Genomic DNA, 19,194 nt, shown 5'->3' with positions numbered 1-19,194 from the left:
CATGAGTAGTTTAAGAAGACGTTGTTTAAATAACCCAGATCATTTTTGCTACATATGCGGAGAATAGGTGTTACAAAATCGTAAAAAAGTTATATCAGAGTTTGTAAAAAATACCTATTTTGAGTATTTTGGCATCCTCTTGGATAAAAATGAGAAGTGCTGGGCTCCCAATTGTGTTTGTAAGTCGTGTGTAGAATATTTAAGATTATGGAAAAGTGGTGAAAGAAGTACCTTCAAGTTTGAAACACCGACTATTTGGCGAGAACTCATCTCGAGGACTGTTATTTTTTTAGCGTGAATATAAACGGTTTAAACACTAAAAATCGAGCTACATAAATGCCAGTACCCAAGAACTAGTTGTGTTCAACGTCCAGGGCAGGGTTCACCTGACTCTTCATCTTAAAAATATACATGAACCCTTAAAACAAGACATTGAAGCACCAAGCTCATCACAAAATGATACTGATGCTGATTTTCAAGGTATGTCAAATGAGTCAAAATGCTTTTCCCAAAGGAGTTAATTGATCTTGTAAGAGATTTAAGTCTGTCTAAACAAGGTTCAGAACTGCTAGCATCAAGATTGAAAGAAAAAAATTTGATTTTCTCAGATACTAAAATAACTTTTTATCGTGAAGAAAACGGTATTACCTTTTGTTCAGATATCAAAAACTTATTGTTAAAATTGGGCTTAAAGAAATAAGAACCAAAAGACTGGCGTTTATTCATTGACAGCTCAAATCGAAGCCTAAAATGTATTCTTTTACATAATGGAAACAAATGTGCTGGGGTAGGAAGAATATTTTAACATTTCGTTAGTCTTGAACAAAATTAAATACAATGACCATAATTGGCAAATTTGTGTCGATTTAAAAAAGTTTGAACATTCTTCTCGGTTAACAAAGTGGTTACACTAAATTTCCCAGTTTTAAATGTCTTTGAGACAGTAGAGCTAACAAAAGCATTGGATAAGAGGAAACTGGCCGTTGAGAGAAAATACGGAGCCTGGAAAGAAAAACATAGTCTAGAATTCATTAGTAGCTCGTGACAAAATTATCCTTCCACCATTACATATAAAACTGGGTATCATGAATCAGCTGGTTAAATAACTAGATAAGGACGGGAACTGTTTTGCTTTCATCTAGCAAAAATTTCCTCGGGTCATTATGGAAAAGATTAAAGCCGCTATTTTTGATGGCCCCCAAATCAGACAACTGACGAAAGATACCCAATTTATAAATTCTATGACTGAGTTAAAACTAAAGGCTTGGACAGCTTTCGTCTCTATAGTTCAAAATTCTAGAACTTCTGCTACAGTTAAAAAATATGGGCTGCAATATGAGCATAAAACTCCACTTCCTCCACAGTCACCTGGACAGGTTTCCGAAAAATTTAGGAGATATGAGCGAAGAGCAGGAAGAGCATATGCATCAAGACTTACGCGTCATGGAAGGGCGCTACCAGGGTTTCTGGGATAAGAACATGATGTCTGACTATTAATGCGTCGCTTTACAAAGTCTACACATCACTGTAAAGCTTTAAAACGAAGTTCTTTAGAACTCAACGATTAATTAATTCTAATACATTTTTTTTTTAATAAATGCGTGTTATTTCTGTTTAATAACTACAAAGCTGAATCTCAGAAACTAGAGCTGATACAAATCTTTTAATTATATTTGATCTTCGCAATAAGGACGCATATAAAAGTGAGAAAATTTATCTTATAAATCCAAGAAAAAAATAAGATTAAAAATGAATTGCATGAAGCTCGACAACCGCATAGAAAAACAAAGTTGTGAAAAACATACAAATGGCTACACATTCTTCAATCAATCAATTTTTAAATTTGATGAAGTAACAACTAGTTAATGAATTACGTTGAAAAGGAAGCGTCTCCGAGTAAATTAACTCAATGATTACAAAACCAAAGCCCTGTTATTTTTGTCAAGCTTATTTCAAAAAGAAAACCAAAAAAAACAGTTTCAATTTTGTTTTCTACCGTAAATCACAAAAAAACGTAGTTAGGCCACTTTGCACTCACGGCCTCATATGGCAATAATCGTAGAATATGTATTTTTTTATATTGTAGTTAAGACTGATTACAAGTATACGAAAAAATGTCGGGCTTTTATGGGACGCAAATGGTCGACGAAATTTATGGGGTTCACCAAACTTTTTGAAAACTTAAATATGAAGCTTTGGTGCAAATCAACTTGAGAATAGTCAATTCAGATAATTACTAAGTGAATTCTTTCTATCAAAGCCAAAAAACACTTCAATCTCATGATTTCAGATGATTGCTCTGTCAAAATGGCAAACAAGTCGAATAATTGAAACTTTACTTTGTTCCTTTGAACATAATAATTGCCTTTTTAGATTACACGCCATTTTTTTAAAAGCCCAAAGAATGAATTAAAAATCCAAAAAAATAAAATTAAGTGAAGCTAAAAGTATCCAAAAATTAAATATCGCAAGTTGCTTTTACAGCACGTTGTTTTTTTTTAAACACAAAATGTATAATTGTTGATATTGTTGTTGTTGTTGTTGCTGAAGTGTCCCTAATCTAAACTGAAACTCAAGTTCAAACTCAAGATAGCCAAAATAAATATGGGCCTTTTTTTATTTTGATTTTGTTATTTAAAAAAAAGACGAACATATAAGATTTCTATGCCACTTGAATTTGAACGAATTTCTAAACTTGAATCAATAGATACCTTGTCCTGACATTGAACCATGCAATGTACTTAACGTTGTTGCAGCCGAGAGCGTGGTGTATGTTCCTTTCGGTGTATAAGTGAAGGTATGTGATTCGCTCTTTTTCCCACTGGATATAATGAATAATTGCACTGTAACTGGTTTCAGGATGTTTTGATGAATGTAAGGTGGAACTGTGCAAATAAGATGAGTCTAAAAAAGTAAAAAAAAACATAAATCTCAATTTTTTTTTTCGGTGCTAACTTTCAAAAGTCTTACTTGTTGCAAATACTCTTTGTCGGGTAAAACTGATTGCTCCCATAATGAATTTATAGTAACCATATCATTAGTTCTAATATCATCGAGGGTTTCTTGAAATAATACATGTGTGTCTTTTAGGAAATTCTTTCCAATAATAAACAATTCAAGGCCACCATCTACTGGGCAAGAATTTAGGGACTTTTTACATATTTCTGGTACTCCAGGTGGTTGTGCTATAAGAGAGAAAATTGTCAAATAGTTTTTTAGTTAGTATTGAAAAGTTTGAGTATTTTAAAAGAGAAAAAATAACTTACTGCAAATAATTGGATTTGAACACACTTGTAGAGTTTCTACTGTTCCATCGTCGTGGGTTAATTGTGTTCGAAATACCATACGGCAGCGGGTTGACTTTTTCTTACTCTTCTGAGCCAAATGATCGGGAAAACGATGTTCTACATCTACATTGCGTTCCTGGAATGAAAGAAAATATTATAAGAGTTTGAACTATGGTAAATCTAAATGTCACGTTTTGTATAACGGAAGGTTTTTAGAGGAATTTTAAATTCAAAATGAAGTTACTCAAGGTTGTAGGTTTCTGTTGATAGGTATGCTTACTCGTTCATAAGAAATAAATTTTTATTAAATGACAACAGGGTAAGAGAGAAAAGCAGAAATCGAGGGTAAGGATAAGCTTTGGAATTTCCCCATTTCTTCAATTAAATATTTCCGGACAACACGGGGAGAGACGGTAGAAGCTTTAAAATATTTTGCGAGTATTGTCTCTACGAGTTGCGGAACTGAACTAAAAGCAAAGGCTTCGTTCGGAATGCTGTGCACAACATGGAGAAACAACTCTTTTGGGTTAAAGACTAAACTAAGACTGTTCCGCTCCAGTCCTGAATCCCTGTTGCTTTATAAATGTAGCACTTGAAAAGTTACAGAAACTGCCAAATGAAAAGTGCAAAAGTTTGTTAATAAAAATATCTTTAAAACATCTTGAAAATTTTCTGCCAAAATAACATACTTCAATTTTTAAGGGCTGAAGAACATATAGACTCTTTGATTCAACAACGAAAGTGGCAGTGTAGTGGATTAGCCATACGCTTCAAATTGGCGACGGGTACATTGTGGGCCAAGCGATGCAGCGAAACCCGCACAAACAGGAGGGCAGATAAGTGGACCATCCTAGTAGTTGTTGGCGAAGAACGGTCGAACAGGAATCAATATATCGGAGAATAGTTGGAGAGAGCTGAGGTACATCTCCGAGGACCAAAGCAAGTATGAAATCTTGTGACGATGCTCAAGAGGTAAAAATATTTCGGTTTAAAACAGTCGCCTGTCATTTTTAGAGCTCTCTCTTGAATTTTGTACAAGAGACTCAAGAAAGTTATTGGAGCACCTACCCAAACATGGGATTTGTACTTGAGCTTCTGACGCATATAAAGTTTCCAAATTATAGCCACATTAAAGTGGATGGTTTCTGATGCACATACCTTAAACTGAAAGCTGTCAAGTCTCTTCAGACAACTCCGAAGGAAAGGTATTTGAATCTAAAAACGAATATGAAAAGGTAATGACAAAAGTTCATTTATACGAAATATGAAAGAGTGTCGGAGATAAAACGGAGTCCTGTGGCACTCCAGCGTTTGTTTTAAATTTAACATTCTGAAAGGTAATTTACAGCCCAAACAAAAAGAGGTTCATTGATAAGAGAGCTTGATGCCAAACCCTATCACAAACCTTTGAAATATCAGGTGAAATAAAAGGTGAGATAAACCATGTGATCATCACCATTGGACAAAAGCTATTCAAGATAACTTTTGGGGCTTAAAATTGATCAGCGGTTTCTATGACCTTAGAAAGAAGAGTCGTAGGCGCAAATAAACGATAGAGTTAGAGGGGGGGGGGGATTGAAAAAAAAATACAGCAAATAGAATCTCACCTTTAGAATTCCAACGCAATCGCATGTAATCGTCATATCCAATTCTGGCTTAAAATCAATTTCAATAATCATCGTTCCATCGACTTTCTTCTCATTGCACTGTGTTGAATTTTTTCCGGCAACTTTACACGCTTGATAAAACATATGTGGCGCCACTCGGCCAATATCTGTACCAATAAATACTTGCAGCAAAGCTGGTTTATTATAACCAACCATTCGAACAATTGGAAATCCATTTCCACTACGATCTTTAACAGCACCACGGCTTCCTTCAGTTTGATATCTGATGTTAAAAATAAGAAAACAAATATTAATACAGTTTGATTTTTGGGAATTTCAAATATTTTACCTGGCTCTATGTTGCTGTTCTGGCTGTGATAGAATTTCCAATTGCACTCGACCATTCGATGATGTAGCAACATTGTTGAGAGATGCTGGTGGTTGACGTTTATGGGCAACACGAGGTGCTGATCTGGCACCATTTGATGAATATCTGGAAGAGTAATACAAATAAGTGTTTAATTAGTTTAAGGTGATTCGAATGATGATTTGAAAACTTAACTAAAACTTGAGATAGGCAATGAATTAATAAAACAGAGTCATGCTAAGAAGCTTAACAATATTTGTAAGTTTGCAGGCGAATTCAAAGCTTAGATAAGATTTTATATGGCATAGGACCGGGCTTTTTCACTAGAACTTAAACAAACCCAACTACAAGTAATTAGTAAGTGAATTTCTTCAATTACAATTACAAGTAGTTGGAAAGCAATTACAATTTTTCAATTAAAATCACAAGTAATTAAAATTTATATCAATTGCAATTACTTTTGATTGTAATTGAAAAATTGTCGATCACTAATTACTTGTAATTGAAATAAAGTACTATGTTGCTAGGTCAAGTAAAAGCTTTTAGGACAATGGTAACAATGTCAGGTCAAGCCTTAAAATAACAACAAGTATCAGGACCTATGCCAAAATTTCAATCTTATCGCAGCTTTAGCGTAATGAGTTAGTTATGAATATGGAATGAATAGATAAAATAGTTCTTGGTTAAAGTTTTCTTGCATGCAAAAGTTTTTAAGGAAGTTAAATTCAAAAGCCTTGAGGTGGTCGTCTACGAAACATTAAACATACAAATAAATAAACTAAACTTTAACTATTCTCAAAAATATATATAAACATTAACAAAAAATAAAATAAGAAAACAAATTTTTAAACAATTTGAATTTGAATATTTGTTTGTTGTTAAAAATATCCTTACTTTGTTGTTGGCTGTGGCAGTGGTGTAACATAAGCATTATGATTGTTGTTGTTATTGTTGATTGATGTGTTATTAGGAATTGTTGTTGTTGCCGAAGCAATTCGAGATATGAATGCATCCTCACTGCAGGCATCATCATTTTCAAGTTCAACAACTCTTTCGATCTTTTTACGCTTGGCTCGATATTGAACGCGGTTTTGAATTGAGTGATGGTGATGATGATGATTTGGTATGATCGAGTATGTTTCATCAGAGTCATCGGTGCCGATTTCGTCGTGTTGCTCAGCATCGTTTCGAGTTGATCTAATATTATATATTATGTAGTGTAAATGATTTGTTTCTTTTTGTTGTTGTTTTTGTGTTTTATTTATTTAATATTTTTATAAAAATTGATGGAAAAAATTTAAATATTCAAAAAAGTAACAAACTTTCTCTCTATTTGAAGTTTGGGCTCACGAATAAAGAAACACAAAATATTGAAAAACTAATTTTATGTAGGTCTAGACTGAATTATATTAATTTTTGAATATTGAACTAATAAATGGGCGTTTTTTTTTTGTTTTATAAAATATAACTATGTATTTATTATATATGTTAATTAGTTTTACTTATAGACTTTTCCTAGTTTTTGAATTTTAATATTTATTTTTGGTGGATTATGTTAATTTTATTTAATCACGTAGGCTTTTTGATTTGAATTACATACAAATAAATGAGTAGTAAAATATTATTTTGAGAAATATTCATTTTGAAAAAGGAAAAAAATACTTTTTATTTAGTTTAGAATGATTATGATATTTTAATGAAATTGATGAGTGCTTTTATTATGTTAAATATTTCAAGGCAAAATTAAAAAAAAAATAAAATATTAAAAATCTAAGCTAAATTTTTAAATATGAATATAAAAATATGCATGAAGCTATGGCCAAAGTTATAGGCACACTTCTTAAATTTTGAGTTGAATGCTCATGTTCTGCATTTCACTTATTGAGAATACACTTTGCGAAAGTGAGTTTGGGTGTTCGACAATTCGTTATTTTAAATTGAATTTTCGAACATGCAAATGGATGTTCTGCATTTTGGTTTGTCCCAGTTTTTGATCGCATTCAAATCGCATTTTTTATTTCTGTGAATTGATCTTTGATACCTTCCTTCTGCTAGGAATCGGAGGGTTGCAGTAAGTTTTTGAATTGAAGGATTCGATGAAGGTATTATAAAAGGTTCTATTTTCCTTAGAACATATAAAAAATCGTCTTTGCTAAGTCTAAAATTCTAATGAAAGCTTAAAGGGGAAATCAAGGATTTACTTTATTTATCAGAACAATTCTACATAATTTTCACACACTTACATTTTGTCAGGTAAATCCATTATATTTGATTTGTTTGGCAAAATTAGTCTTTTTAGTTTTTCTCTTGAATTGTTTTCACTTAAAATTGTCAATAATATTGCATCCATCTTCAAAACAGCAACAATTTTACTTTAGAAACAGAATAAAAATGGATGATCCTTCAGTTCTGACAGTTTAAAGCAATTTCGAAGTTTTCGAAATCGATCAAATTGAAGAACATGTAATTTCATTTCACGTGAAATTAAAAACTATTTCAACTCACTTTCGATCAAAATTTGGAACATGGGCGTAAGTGTCTTTTTTTTGCCTCTTTCACACTATTCGGTTTCAAAATAAAAGGAACACTTAAAAAAAGCTCCCACAGTTTACTTGAGACCACTAATGACAACATTCAAGAACCTGGTCGTTGCGGAAAAATGTATCCACAATGGGCAGGTTTCGAAAACTTAAAGGGACTTCATTTGCAGTGGACTGCATTCTTTGAATGTACATTTTGACCAAAGCAACTAGTTAGTTTTTCAAGTGTCAATCTTCAATCTCGGGTTTTTATTTCAGTAACTTCTACCTTCAGTTGATCGTGCAAAAACTACCAAAATCATAATTTTCTAAAAAACATTCTTCAGAGAAGCTACAAGTCCATCTCGACTTGTAATTCGTGTTTAAAGGAAGTGTTATTTATTCCTTTTACAATTTGACAAGGAAACCTTTCAAATTGTTAATTGAAAATCATTATTAGCCGCCATTTTGACACAAATTTATTTGATGTGATAGTGGGGTAAGATTTTCTCTGAGTAACTTTCCAGTCAACTTTCCAATGTAGTGTACTTGTGTAATAAATGAAAGAAGAGTATGGTCGCATTCACAAAGCTAGTGGCTACGTAGTCAAGGGACTTTGATTTGCTAAATCTAAATAAAAAAGTAGTTGAAATTTTCCCTCTGACGTAGTGTAAAAATTTCGGCTACAAAGTTAGTGCACAGTGCACACTGGTTTTGACGTTTCACAATCAGCTGCTCGGTAAGGACATAAAAACTCAAAATGAAATAAATCTTTCGGTATTTAAATACAAATATATGTTAATTATTCATATTACATCTTCTATTTGTTTTTATTAAATTTGAAAAAGAAAAAAAAACTATTCAAAGTTCTGAAAACACAAATGTTTCATTTTTAAAATATATTTGTATTTGACAGTTCCGGTTTGACTTTGTAGTGTAATTTATGAATGCGCATTATATTTAACAATTCATACTTTATTGATTAAGGGCTTCAAGGAATATTTCTTAATTATTTATTTATTTATAGGTTACAAGGTAATTAGGTTAGATCCATTCTATGTGCAAACCCAAAAAAAAGGCATGTCATGGAAATTGACAGGTAGGTCTTAATGATCGGCTGGACAGTCGATGTTATAAATCTAAAGCATTGTTAGACTTGGTAGAAAAATACTCAACATCCAATAAAGTTGCCTTAATTTCAGCAGCTCAGATCTGATACTAGAAACTTATCGTCAGTCTAATTTTTACTTGTAACCTAATAGACTATGAATCGATCGATCACCGCCACAGTACGAGTATGATCGCAATAAGTTCGTAAAGAGGTGCCAACATCACTTCACTATATATTGTTGGTACTGTGCTCCGAAGGTGGATTGCCAAAACTAGACTCAATGCATCCACTTCTCAGGTTTTAATCAACACGGCAGGCCTGCTCGATGAAATCCACCAAAAACTACACAGATCAGATGCGCTAAGACTCATCCTCGAAGAGATCGAAACGATGAACTTAGTAAGTTCGGAATCCAGTTTGCCAGTCTGACTAAAGTCTTTTGTACTTTCAACTCTAGACAGCAGTCGTAGAGGTCGGAGGAACTGATTTCATGATGAATTTAAGCTAGGGGGCACGCGATTAGAATATAAGAGGACCAGAAAAATAGAGACAAAACTTCACAAACGAAAGAAGACAGCCTGGGAAATAAACATTGCGAAAGTTCTACAAATCTGTCCGAAATGTGACGTAGTACGAAACGCGCTGCACTGTAAGGATCTTGAGCGATGTTTTCTTTGTTGAATGATGTAACAGTTGGCTCTTTGAAGAATTGACGACTCCATCTTTTAAAAACGAGAATGTCACATACGCCGAAACCGCATAAGCGACAATTATCAATGGGGTTTCAGACCAAAGAAGTCAACAACTGATCACATTTTGGCACTTAAGGGCCTAGCACATGAGTGCGAACAACATGAACGAATGGACGAACAAACGTGATTTTACACATTTCAAAAAATCTATTTCAAACAAAAACTCATTTAAATTATAAGAAACCAATTGACACTTCTGTTAGGATAATAAAATATGCATTTTGTTCTCTAAAACAAGACAATTTTGTAAAAATAATTTGGTAGTAACGAATTGCTACAAACTGTCAAACTCTATTCGCGTTCCACATAACATCCACACTGCAACGAATTAATTGTTTGCGCTCAACTTAACTTCAAATTTACACCGCTCTAGTTTTGTTTGTTGAAAAGGGTAATTATAAATTGACAATTCCTCGATGTCTGCGAATAGAAATAAAGCTCATGTGAAAGAAAAGTCAAGATGCTTTAGGCAGACTATAGAAAACTGTCTAAAATTTAACTGTTTATAGACTTCAAAGCCTTTAATGAAGCCTTGCTTTTAGAGGAAACAAATTAATGTTTTTGAATGGTATTCTCAAAAATTGGATCTGAATCTGAATGAGATCTGTTCCATAGGGCGTATGCTTAAGGATCAAAGACATAAGTCTTTTAACAAAAAGAATTTTTGGAGAACTGTCACTGAAATCTTGTACTCTTTCATTTTTTTCAATTAATTAAAATTTATTATCACTTTTTATCTAAATCTATTGTTTTTTAGAAATAGACTAAAAAAGCTTCACAACTAATTTAAAAATCACCAATTAAGAAAGTTTGTAAAAATATTTACCGTAAAAATTAAATTTTATATTTGTTGTCTTATAAAAGTAATATAGATATACCATTACCGAGAATTAAGTGTTGTACCTATTACTTTGGCCATAGCTGTATGAATAACCGTCAAAAAACATGTTGTTTTTCCTATTTTTTGTAATAAGAATATTTAAATTCAGTTGTAAGGTTTCACTGTTAGGCCATTGACACCATATATTACTTTTGTTTTAGTCTTATGTACAGCTTACAGGTGTTTCAATAAAAGGTCAAAAATCAGCTAGCTTATTTCAAGGTAAGTAAACTGAGACAGTTTGATTCAGGAAATCATCAGAGATCAGTGAACTATAAATTGGTCTAATATACAACTAACAAGAATATAAATAACACTTTTCAAAGAAATTTCTGACATCACATTTAAATACTTTTTTTTTGTCTGGGAAAGAAAGAGCGTGGTAAGGCATTTCACATTCGTGTAGTGCAGCTTAAGAACAAATATCTTTACTTCTGTCTGGTAAAGTTATTCAAAATGCTTAAGCTCTTAAAAAAACACACGTTGGAAGTCCTAAATAAATTAAAAATGCAAGAGTTTTCTTTTGGAAAAGCCAAGAAAATAAATAATTTTACATATGTTTTGAAACAATTACCTAATCTTTGTTCCTATATTTTGTTTTGGAATTTGTTTATTTATTATTTGTATTATATTGTCCTATAACAAAGTGATGCAAGTATTAGCGGCTAATTACTTTGCGTTTCATTTATCAGCTGCTTTCTCTGAGCTGATAAACAAATTTAAAAATGCATTTTTATGTGTTTGCACTTATTTATAACTTTTTTACTATTTTCTATTAATAATTTTTGCATTTGGGTAATCCTATAGAAGCACAAACAATTAAATGCGATAAGATTGATTTAAACAAATTTATTGATAAGAATTTCATCCGTTCTGATCTTTTACCATGACCTATAAAATTAATACAAAAAAAGTCGTCTCATCGACGGCGGCGCTGATGTTCTATGTCAATTCGTATTGTTAAGCCGTTAAAAGTTTAAGCGAATGTCATTTATTTTGTTTTTCAATCACTAAGCGATTAGAAGATTAAGATGTCAAATAATTGCAATTGAACATTCAAGTTTTCAACAAGTAGCATTGGACAATTTATTAATTAATATTTTTAATAATTTGCTAATTACATTAACAACTAAGATTACATGTTATTTTGACATAATTAAGTCTCAATTCTAATGACACCCTTGAAGTGGCCTAATCCTCAACTTAATAAGGCCAATATAACAATTGAACAACTAATCGAAGTAGAGACCAGCAATTACGTGCTTCTTCCTTCGATAGTTCGATTAAATTGATTACTGATGGGTTTGAAAAATAATACTGTTTTATTGACAGCTGTCTACTTCTTAATTCACACGTCTCCAATAATAACAATATTTGTAATTCTTTGTGGACTGTGGAATGTGGATTGAAAAACTGTCACCTTTTTGATAAGAAACGTGTGCAAAAATAGTGACAAGTGTGCAAAAACCAGTAACATTTTTTTGCACACTTTACCAATGAAGTAAGAAATCAGCTAGACAACAGAGTTCGAAGTCATAATAGTGATAGAATCGATGTGGGAAAGGTGACACTTCAAGAATAAAAAATTGTGTTTATTTGACAGTAGTTGCTAACGGGCAATATTGGAACTATAATAAAACATTTTTGCAAATACGGATTTATGGATTTTCTATGATTAAAAATGTCTATAAGCATAAAACTGATAGCTGTCAAGAGGTTAAGAGTAAAAAAGGTTTATACATTTTAATTGAATTATTTATAACAAATTTATTGTTACTTGTTTTTTTCTTTTCAGAGTTTAGACTTTTTTATTGGCTATCATTTACAAGTATTTCAAGTGAAGTTATTGTTCACGTAGTGAAAGATGAGTCTGGCATTCACACAGGAAGTCGACATTCAATTACAGGTTTTTAGGCTTTTCGACAAAATGCTTTATGCTCCTCTCTTCTAACTTACTTTGTTCTTAAAGCTTCTTAGGATCATAAGTAACAAAGACCTGATTTTCTACGAGCTTAAATATTTGAAGTGGATAAACTTAAGTTATATCTTCGTCAAGACAGTGACAAATGCATTAAGGCTAGAAGTTAATTTTGACTTACAGAGATCTTCAGTTGATTACATGGTGAAGAACACAAAAAGACAATTTTGAAAAACAAAAATATCACAAGTTCAAAAATCTTGGACGAGAACATTTTTCAAATTTAACTTGTTAAGATACAAATTGAATTAATGAGTTTCTTTTAAAGCTTTCGTTTGTCATTGTTATTCTATCCTGTATCAAACTAAGACTTTATACGTCGTCGTGTGAAATAAATTACAACGACAACTGCGCTTTTGACAGCATCCAGAACAAGAAGCGGAAACAAAACGATAGTTATCACATTTTTATTTTAATAAACTTGACAAATTTGGCTTTACAATTTTAGGGACGAATTGGTTGTCAAAATTCATGAAAATACTTTGACAGTTCCCTGTTTCGTTTCGAATGGTTTCCATTTTTTTATGCCTACCTCGCTCATGGATTATATGGCGTTCAGAGCAGAGAACTGAGCTGTCAAAAAAAATCCTTTTTTTTTTTCTCAGAAATATCAGAAAGATTGGTTTGTGTTTATTTTATCAATCAGAGCTAGAACTGAGCGCACTCTATGAGCTCTGAATAAAATGACAGAGCAAATGGAGTAAAGGGCCTTGCACATGAGAGCGAACAACGAATGAACATTTTAAAAAGTCAATTTAAAAAAAAAGACATTTAAATTATAAGAAACCAATTAACACTTAGTCAGAATAATAAAATTTGAATTTTGTTTTCTAAAACAAGACAATTTTGTAAAAACAATTTGGTAGTAACGAATTGCAGTGTGGTTGCTACGAACTGTCAAACTGTATACGCGTTCCACTTCCACATACCATCCACACTGCAACGAATAAATTGTTCGCTCTCAACTTAACCTCAAAATTATACCACTATGGTTTTGTTTATTGAAAAGGGTAATTATAAATTGACATTTCGTCGCTGTCTGCGAACAGAAATAAAGCTCATGTAAACATCCACAGTTCGTAGCTCATGTGCAACATGCTTAAGAAACTGAGCTTGACTGACTTCACGTTGGTTTCAAATGATATGAAAGAAACAGATGGAAAATTCTTAAGTTATTGACACTTCATTTCTCCAGTGTGTTTTATAAATAAGTGGGTGAGCTTTGCTCAGAGCGTACAGTGAACATTTTATTTAAGTGACACAGGTCGAGTTTCGAAGTGTCACATATGTCATTAAATGAAAAATTGTGTCCGGATTGATTTGAAAATTGATTGAAAATTCTTGAATGATATCAATCAAAATAAGAACAGAAATGAAAGGAGGGATCACAAAGGTAATGAACCGTCTTCATTGAACCGATTTTGTTCCGAACAATCAAATGTCAGCTGTTCATTGAAAATGATTTCATCATTGAAAATTTAAATATAAACTGAAAGAAAACTTCTGATTTGAATAAAGTATTTTTATAAGTAAAAAACAGCAACTCTTTAGCTTGATAAACTTATCATAGTTAAAGACGCCTCCTTTGTGACTGAATAAAGAAGTTTCTAGGTATGACTACGAAGCGTTTGAACGCGAAGCGGTGGTAAAACGAGACATTATCCCGTTCTGAGTAAATCAAGTAATAAAAATGAAAATAGGCAAACATTAAAGTTTGACTTGGCGCACCCGTCTATTGGTCAAGCAGTCTACAGAACGCGACATCGTACGACAACATGGACTCTGAACTTGCTCGTAGTCATGTCGGAGGATTTTGAAACTTCTCATAAAAATTATTGTAAACAATTTTACGATCGTAATTGATTTACAATTCAGTACCGCACACGCATAAGTTATGAAGCATACCAATGTTTATATTAGAAGTATTAAAATTCAAAAACAGTATTTAGTGTTTTATGACACTTTATAAAACACTATACAAAAAATACATAAATGTATCCTGAAAATTTACATATTCAAGTTCAAAATATTAAACAATTTTTTTTTAACAGCTTTAAAAAAATAAGAAAAGATCAAAAAAGGATTAATTAAATTATGAATCATTTTAGAAAACGGATTTTCATAATCCAATCTTTAAAATATAAATTAATTATAACCAAATCACAATTTTATGGTATGAATAAATTATTTTAGTCTTGATAATTTCTATGATTAAAGTTTTTTATTTTTTCGAACAGGTGAAACATCAGAAATATTAGTTAACATAAATAAAAGAAAGAAAACATGTCCAGTCTACCTTCAACAATACAAAGTTCAAATTATTTTTAATTTGCCTATTTATATGCAATATAGCACAATAACAAAACACAAAAATAGTAGAATTAAATTATTATAAAAATAAGTGACGAAAACGATAGACTGTACATACAGTGTTGGCCAAAACAAAAGCAACTTTAATTTCCTCGAATATTGAATAACTAAAAATCAAATTTAGGATTTTAATTATTGTATATTTTTGCATTTAAAATTTAAATAAATATTTACATTCTAATGGAAAATGGCGCTAACGTTCAGATGGAATTGGGTTCGTAATTCTCCTGATGATATAAAGGGTCTTTTTTAAATGATTTTATTTTAGCAGACTCCTGTAGGTTTGTTGTTTTTCTTTGCCTGCCACCTCGATAAATCGTTGGGATTGACTTTTTGGATTTGTAAGAGAAGCATTAAAAACTAAATACTCTTAAAAGAGGGAATTGGTTATCAACATACATGAACCTACTTTGACAGTTCTCTGTTTCGTTTCGAATCGTTTCCATTTTTTTCTTGAGCTTACCTCGCTTATGGTTTATATGACGTTCAGAGCAGAGAACTGAGCTGTCAAATCAAAAAATCTGTGTTTCTTTTTTTCTCAGAGATATCGTTTTGAAATCAGATATATATCAGAACCAGCACTGAGCGCACTCTATGAGCTTTGAATAAAATGGCCGAGCAAATGAAGTAAGAAGCTGAGCGTGACAGACTTCACGTTGGATTCGTGTGGTATGAAGGGGACAGATGGAAAATTCTTAAGCTTCTTTTCTCCAGTGTGTTTCATAAATAAGTCGTAGAGCTCTGTTCAGAGCTCCGACTTTTTTTTCAATTGTGTTCTCTTTTACTCTTGTGTTATTCGAAGTGTCACATATGTCATTAAAATGAAACAGTCAAATATCCATTCAAAATTGAATCTGGATTGAAAATTGATTGAAAACTCTTGAATGATATCAATCCAAATAAGAATAGAAATGACAGGTGGGAACACAAAGGTAATGGACCGTCTCCATTGAACCCATTTGATTTTGTTCCGAACAATCAAAAGTCAGCTGTTCATTGGAAATGATTTCATCATTGAAAATTGAAATATAAACTGAAAGAAAACTTTTGGGTTCGATAAGGTATTTTTATAAGTAAAAAACTGCAACTCTTTAGCTTCATAAACTTATCATAGTTAAAGATGCCTTATTTGTGACTCAATATCTCAACATCTCGATGAACCGTTTGAAATGACTTTTCGTATTTTTAAAATTATATTAATGGGCAAATTACTGATTTTGGAATGGAGCACTTTTCTGATACTTAAATTTTAACCATTCCACTTTAGTTTCGTTAGAGTATATATGTTTCCGGCCATTTTAGAAAAGTAAGCTATGAACAGTGATTAGCTTGCTTGTAAAATAATTAACACCTAACAAATGGATTCAACTGCACTCGTGTGCCAACACCTTTAAAATATGATCAATGGATTTTGTAGTTATCAAACTAACTTTTCTCTATTAATACGAAAAAGAGAGATAGTAATAAAAAGTTGTTTTTGTTGAAAAACTGGGTTAAATGTCCTACTTATGTCATATTTAAATGTACCGTTATGAAAACTATATTCTCTTGTGCTCTATTTAGAAGTACACACATAGTGTTTTCAATTTAAAAAAAAAATAATATTATTTTTTGAATGACATAAAGACGGAGTTTTTTTTTTAGGTGCTGATGTTTTGGCCAACACTGTATTTTTGTTGGGGCTGTCCCATTGAAAATTAAAATATTAAAACAATCAAATAACCACCGAACCGAACCACACCGCAGCAGAAAAGAATTATTAAACAATTTAATAACAACAAAACTTGTTTGCAAACAGATTAATGTCATCGGCGGCAGGCCATTTCGGGTTTTATTTTAAATTATCTATTTATTGTGTTAATATAAAGCTTAAGCTTGGTTCATAGAATAAAAGACCCAATATAGTCTTTTAGCGGTAAAATCATCAACCATGATTATTATTGTTATGTAAAGTATTTTATTTAAATTTGAATTTAATTAATTATGTCTACCTACGCAAAAAAAAAGAGTCTCTAATGTTTCAATAGAAATCTATCTAACAGATGTAAACTAATCTATCTGCATAGTAATTTTTTTGTAGAGTCATCAATAAGAATTAAAATACGGTTTAGTTTTTATTGAATGAAAAGGTTTAGAGCTATCGAGTGCTTTAAATGTTAATTTTAGTTTTTTTTTTTAAAGGGATTGCATATTTATGATATCAATAAAGAAGAAGAAGATGGAATCACAAAAGTGACCTAAAAATGTTTTTTTTTTAACTAAAATATAAAACAATCTAGAGTATAAGAAAATCCTGGACGTTGGATCTTAAAATGCAAACTTACAGGGCGATTTTTTGCTGTTATCTTTTTAGCAACACTGGTTTTGACAATTCACGAACTTTTAGTGTTTTGTGTAACTGTCAAACATCTTCAGTTTGGTCTATAATTTAACCATGAATCGTTCAAGAAACGGACGACGCTTTTAAATTATTGTCACTGTTTGGTGTGGGTCATGGGCTGGCAGAATCATTGGGCCATATTTCTTCAAAGATGATACGAATCCCAACGTTACTGTGAATGGTAAGAGCTACCGTGCGATAATGACATCATTTTTTTTTTGCGGAAAATGGAAGAGATGGACTTGGATGACATGTGGTTTTAAGAAGATGGTGTCAAAGCCAGTCATAAGGTTTTTTACTTTAAAAAATCATCATAATATTTTTTGTTAAGAACTTTGTTTTACATTAGCCTTAAAAGGGCTGTGAGCCGTAACTGTTCTTAAAGAAAGTGGAAGCTTGTCAAATAACCGAAACGATGAAGTAGAATACAAATTTCGAAACGCAGTTTTACGGAATGTTGGTACGGTAAAGGTGTTCGAAGAGTTCCCACGTAAACTATAATTTGAAATTAAACGGAAATTACTATTACCAGACTTCATAAAAAAGGATTTAAGCACTTTAAAACAATACAAATAACGCACTGGAAGAATTTTCAGGTTACAAAAAATAGGAAAACTCAGATATCTACTTGGTTTACGGCAAATTTTTCTAATAACATATTTTTGCAAAACTAACAAAGGCTGGATTTTATTTTTATATATATATATTTCATACACCTAAAGTACTTTCCCAAGTTAACCGTATGAATTGAGAATTTCATTTTGGAATTAATTTCAAGGCCATTCACTTTTTCTAAGTTAGATAAGTCTTGGTCCCGGTTAAAAAATTACAGTTAGGAAGCTTGAACTTTTGACATTCTGGGGCATGGTACTGAAAATCAACTTCAAAATTTTGGAGAGATGATAAGCTGAACTAAGTAAGCTCCGTTTCCGAACTAATAACCAAATTATGTACCGAAGACCATATTCTCAATAACTCAAGGTTCCAATTACTTCCTGAGACCAAATCCAATGGACTATTAGTGCCATAAGAAAAACCAACATCATCCGCAAACGCAGTTGGTTTACCTCTGAAATCAAGAGTAAACAGAGAGTTTTTGTACACTAGTAATAAAATTGGTCTTAAAACAGATCCTTGGGGTACACCGAGGTAGGGAAACATAAATTCGCTTCTTTAACATAAGACAATGTTTTGATATTAGATGGTGCTGAAAGAAAGAATAAAGAACCAAACACTGGCTTTCGGATGAAAATTGGGCAAAGATTAACGAAAGGAGGCAGTTAAAAGATCATATCGCAGATGCTAGAATTGAAGAAAGGGACGAGATAGAATCTTCATGACGCATGATGATGAACGAGGTTCAGCGCTTTTGCTCAAAAAGCAGAAGAAGCCGCAAACATGTGTGACGGAAGAACCCTTTATTGGATAACCAAAGAACTCTCTGATGTTCAAAGCTTAAAACAACACCCGGTAAAAGATAAAAACTTAGTCCAAAAAGTCTCCGTACAGCAGCTTAATTTTAATGTTTTTTTTTGTAAGGTACTAAAAAATAATGTAAAAACCAAAGTGGTAACATTGAAAAAAACTTAATTCCAAATTTAACCTTTTTACCAACTGACTTCTTCGGAGTAGCCCGATGATACAAATTCCCAAATACGTAAAAACCCTCCCCCCCCTCAACTAACGAAGAGATATGTAGCGCGAACCACGCGCTCAAAAACAACAAATCGGTAGGTTTGAACGGAATTTCCGAAAAATTGTTGCTAGCAGCAGCGCCAAGTTCATTGAGCGAATTGTTGACACCTATCATAGAAGCAACATGGGTCTCTGAACGCTTCCCTGAAGGGTGAAAAGTTAAGTCAAGCTCCCAAAAAGAGGCTTTTGATTTTTAGTTTGCATTCGCCCAAAATAGTAGAAAAGATTATCTAAGAACGTGGAAGAAA

General features: G+C 32.1%; 1 protein-coding gene across 3 annotated transcripts in view; it reads right to left on the bottom strand.

Moving 5' to 3' along the window:
* Window positions 1-19,194, bottom strand: part of LOC129948380 (nuclear factor of activated T-cells 5-like) — a 143,857-nt gene that overhangs the window by 13,345 nt on the left and 111,318 nt on the right. For 2 of the 3 annotated variants that reach the window (XM_056059354.1, XM_056059356.1), the window contains exons 4-9: window positions 6,156-6,458; window positions 5,244-5,387; window positions 4,895-5,177; window positions 3,267-3,423; window positions 2,971-3,185; window positions 2,712-2,904 (exon numbers count right to left, since the gene is read on the bottom strand). In XM_056059354.1, the coding sequence (XP_055915329.1) occupies window positions 2,712-2,904; window positions 2,971-3,185; window positions 3,267-3,423; window positions 4,895-5,177; window positions 5,244-5,387; window positions 6,156-6,458 (1,295 nt within the window). The remainder of the gene's footprint in view (window positions 1-2,711; window positions 2,905-2,970; window positions 3,186-3,266; window positions 3,424-4,894; window positions 5,178-5,243; window positions 5,388-6,155; window positions 6,459-19,194) is intronic. The other variant, XM_056059357.1, reaches the window with a different exon arrangement.

Source organism: Eupeodes corollae, chromosome 2 (assembly GCF_945859685.1).
Source record: "Eupeodes corollae chromosome 2, idEupCoro1.1, whole genome shotgun sequence".
NCBI lineage: Eukaryota > Metazoa > Arthropoda > Insecta > Diptera > Syrphidae > Eupeodes > Eupeodes corollae.
Note: the sequence above shows the minus strand (reverse complement) of the source record. Positions and strands in the feature narration are given on the sequence as shown.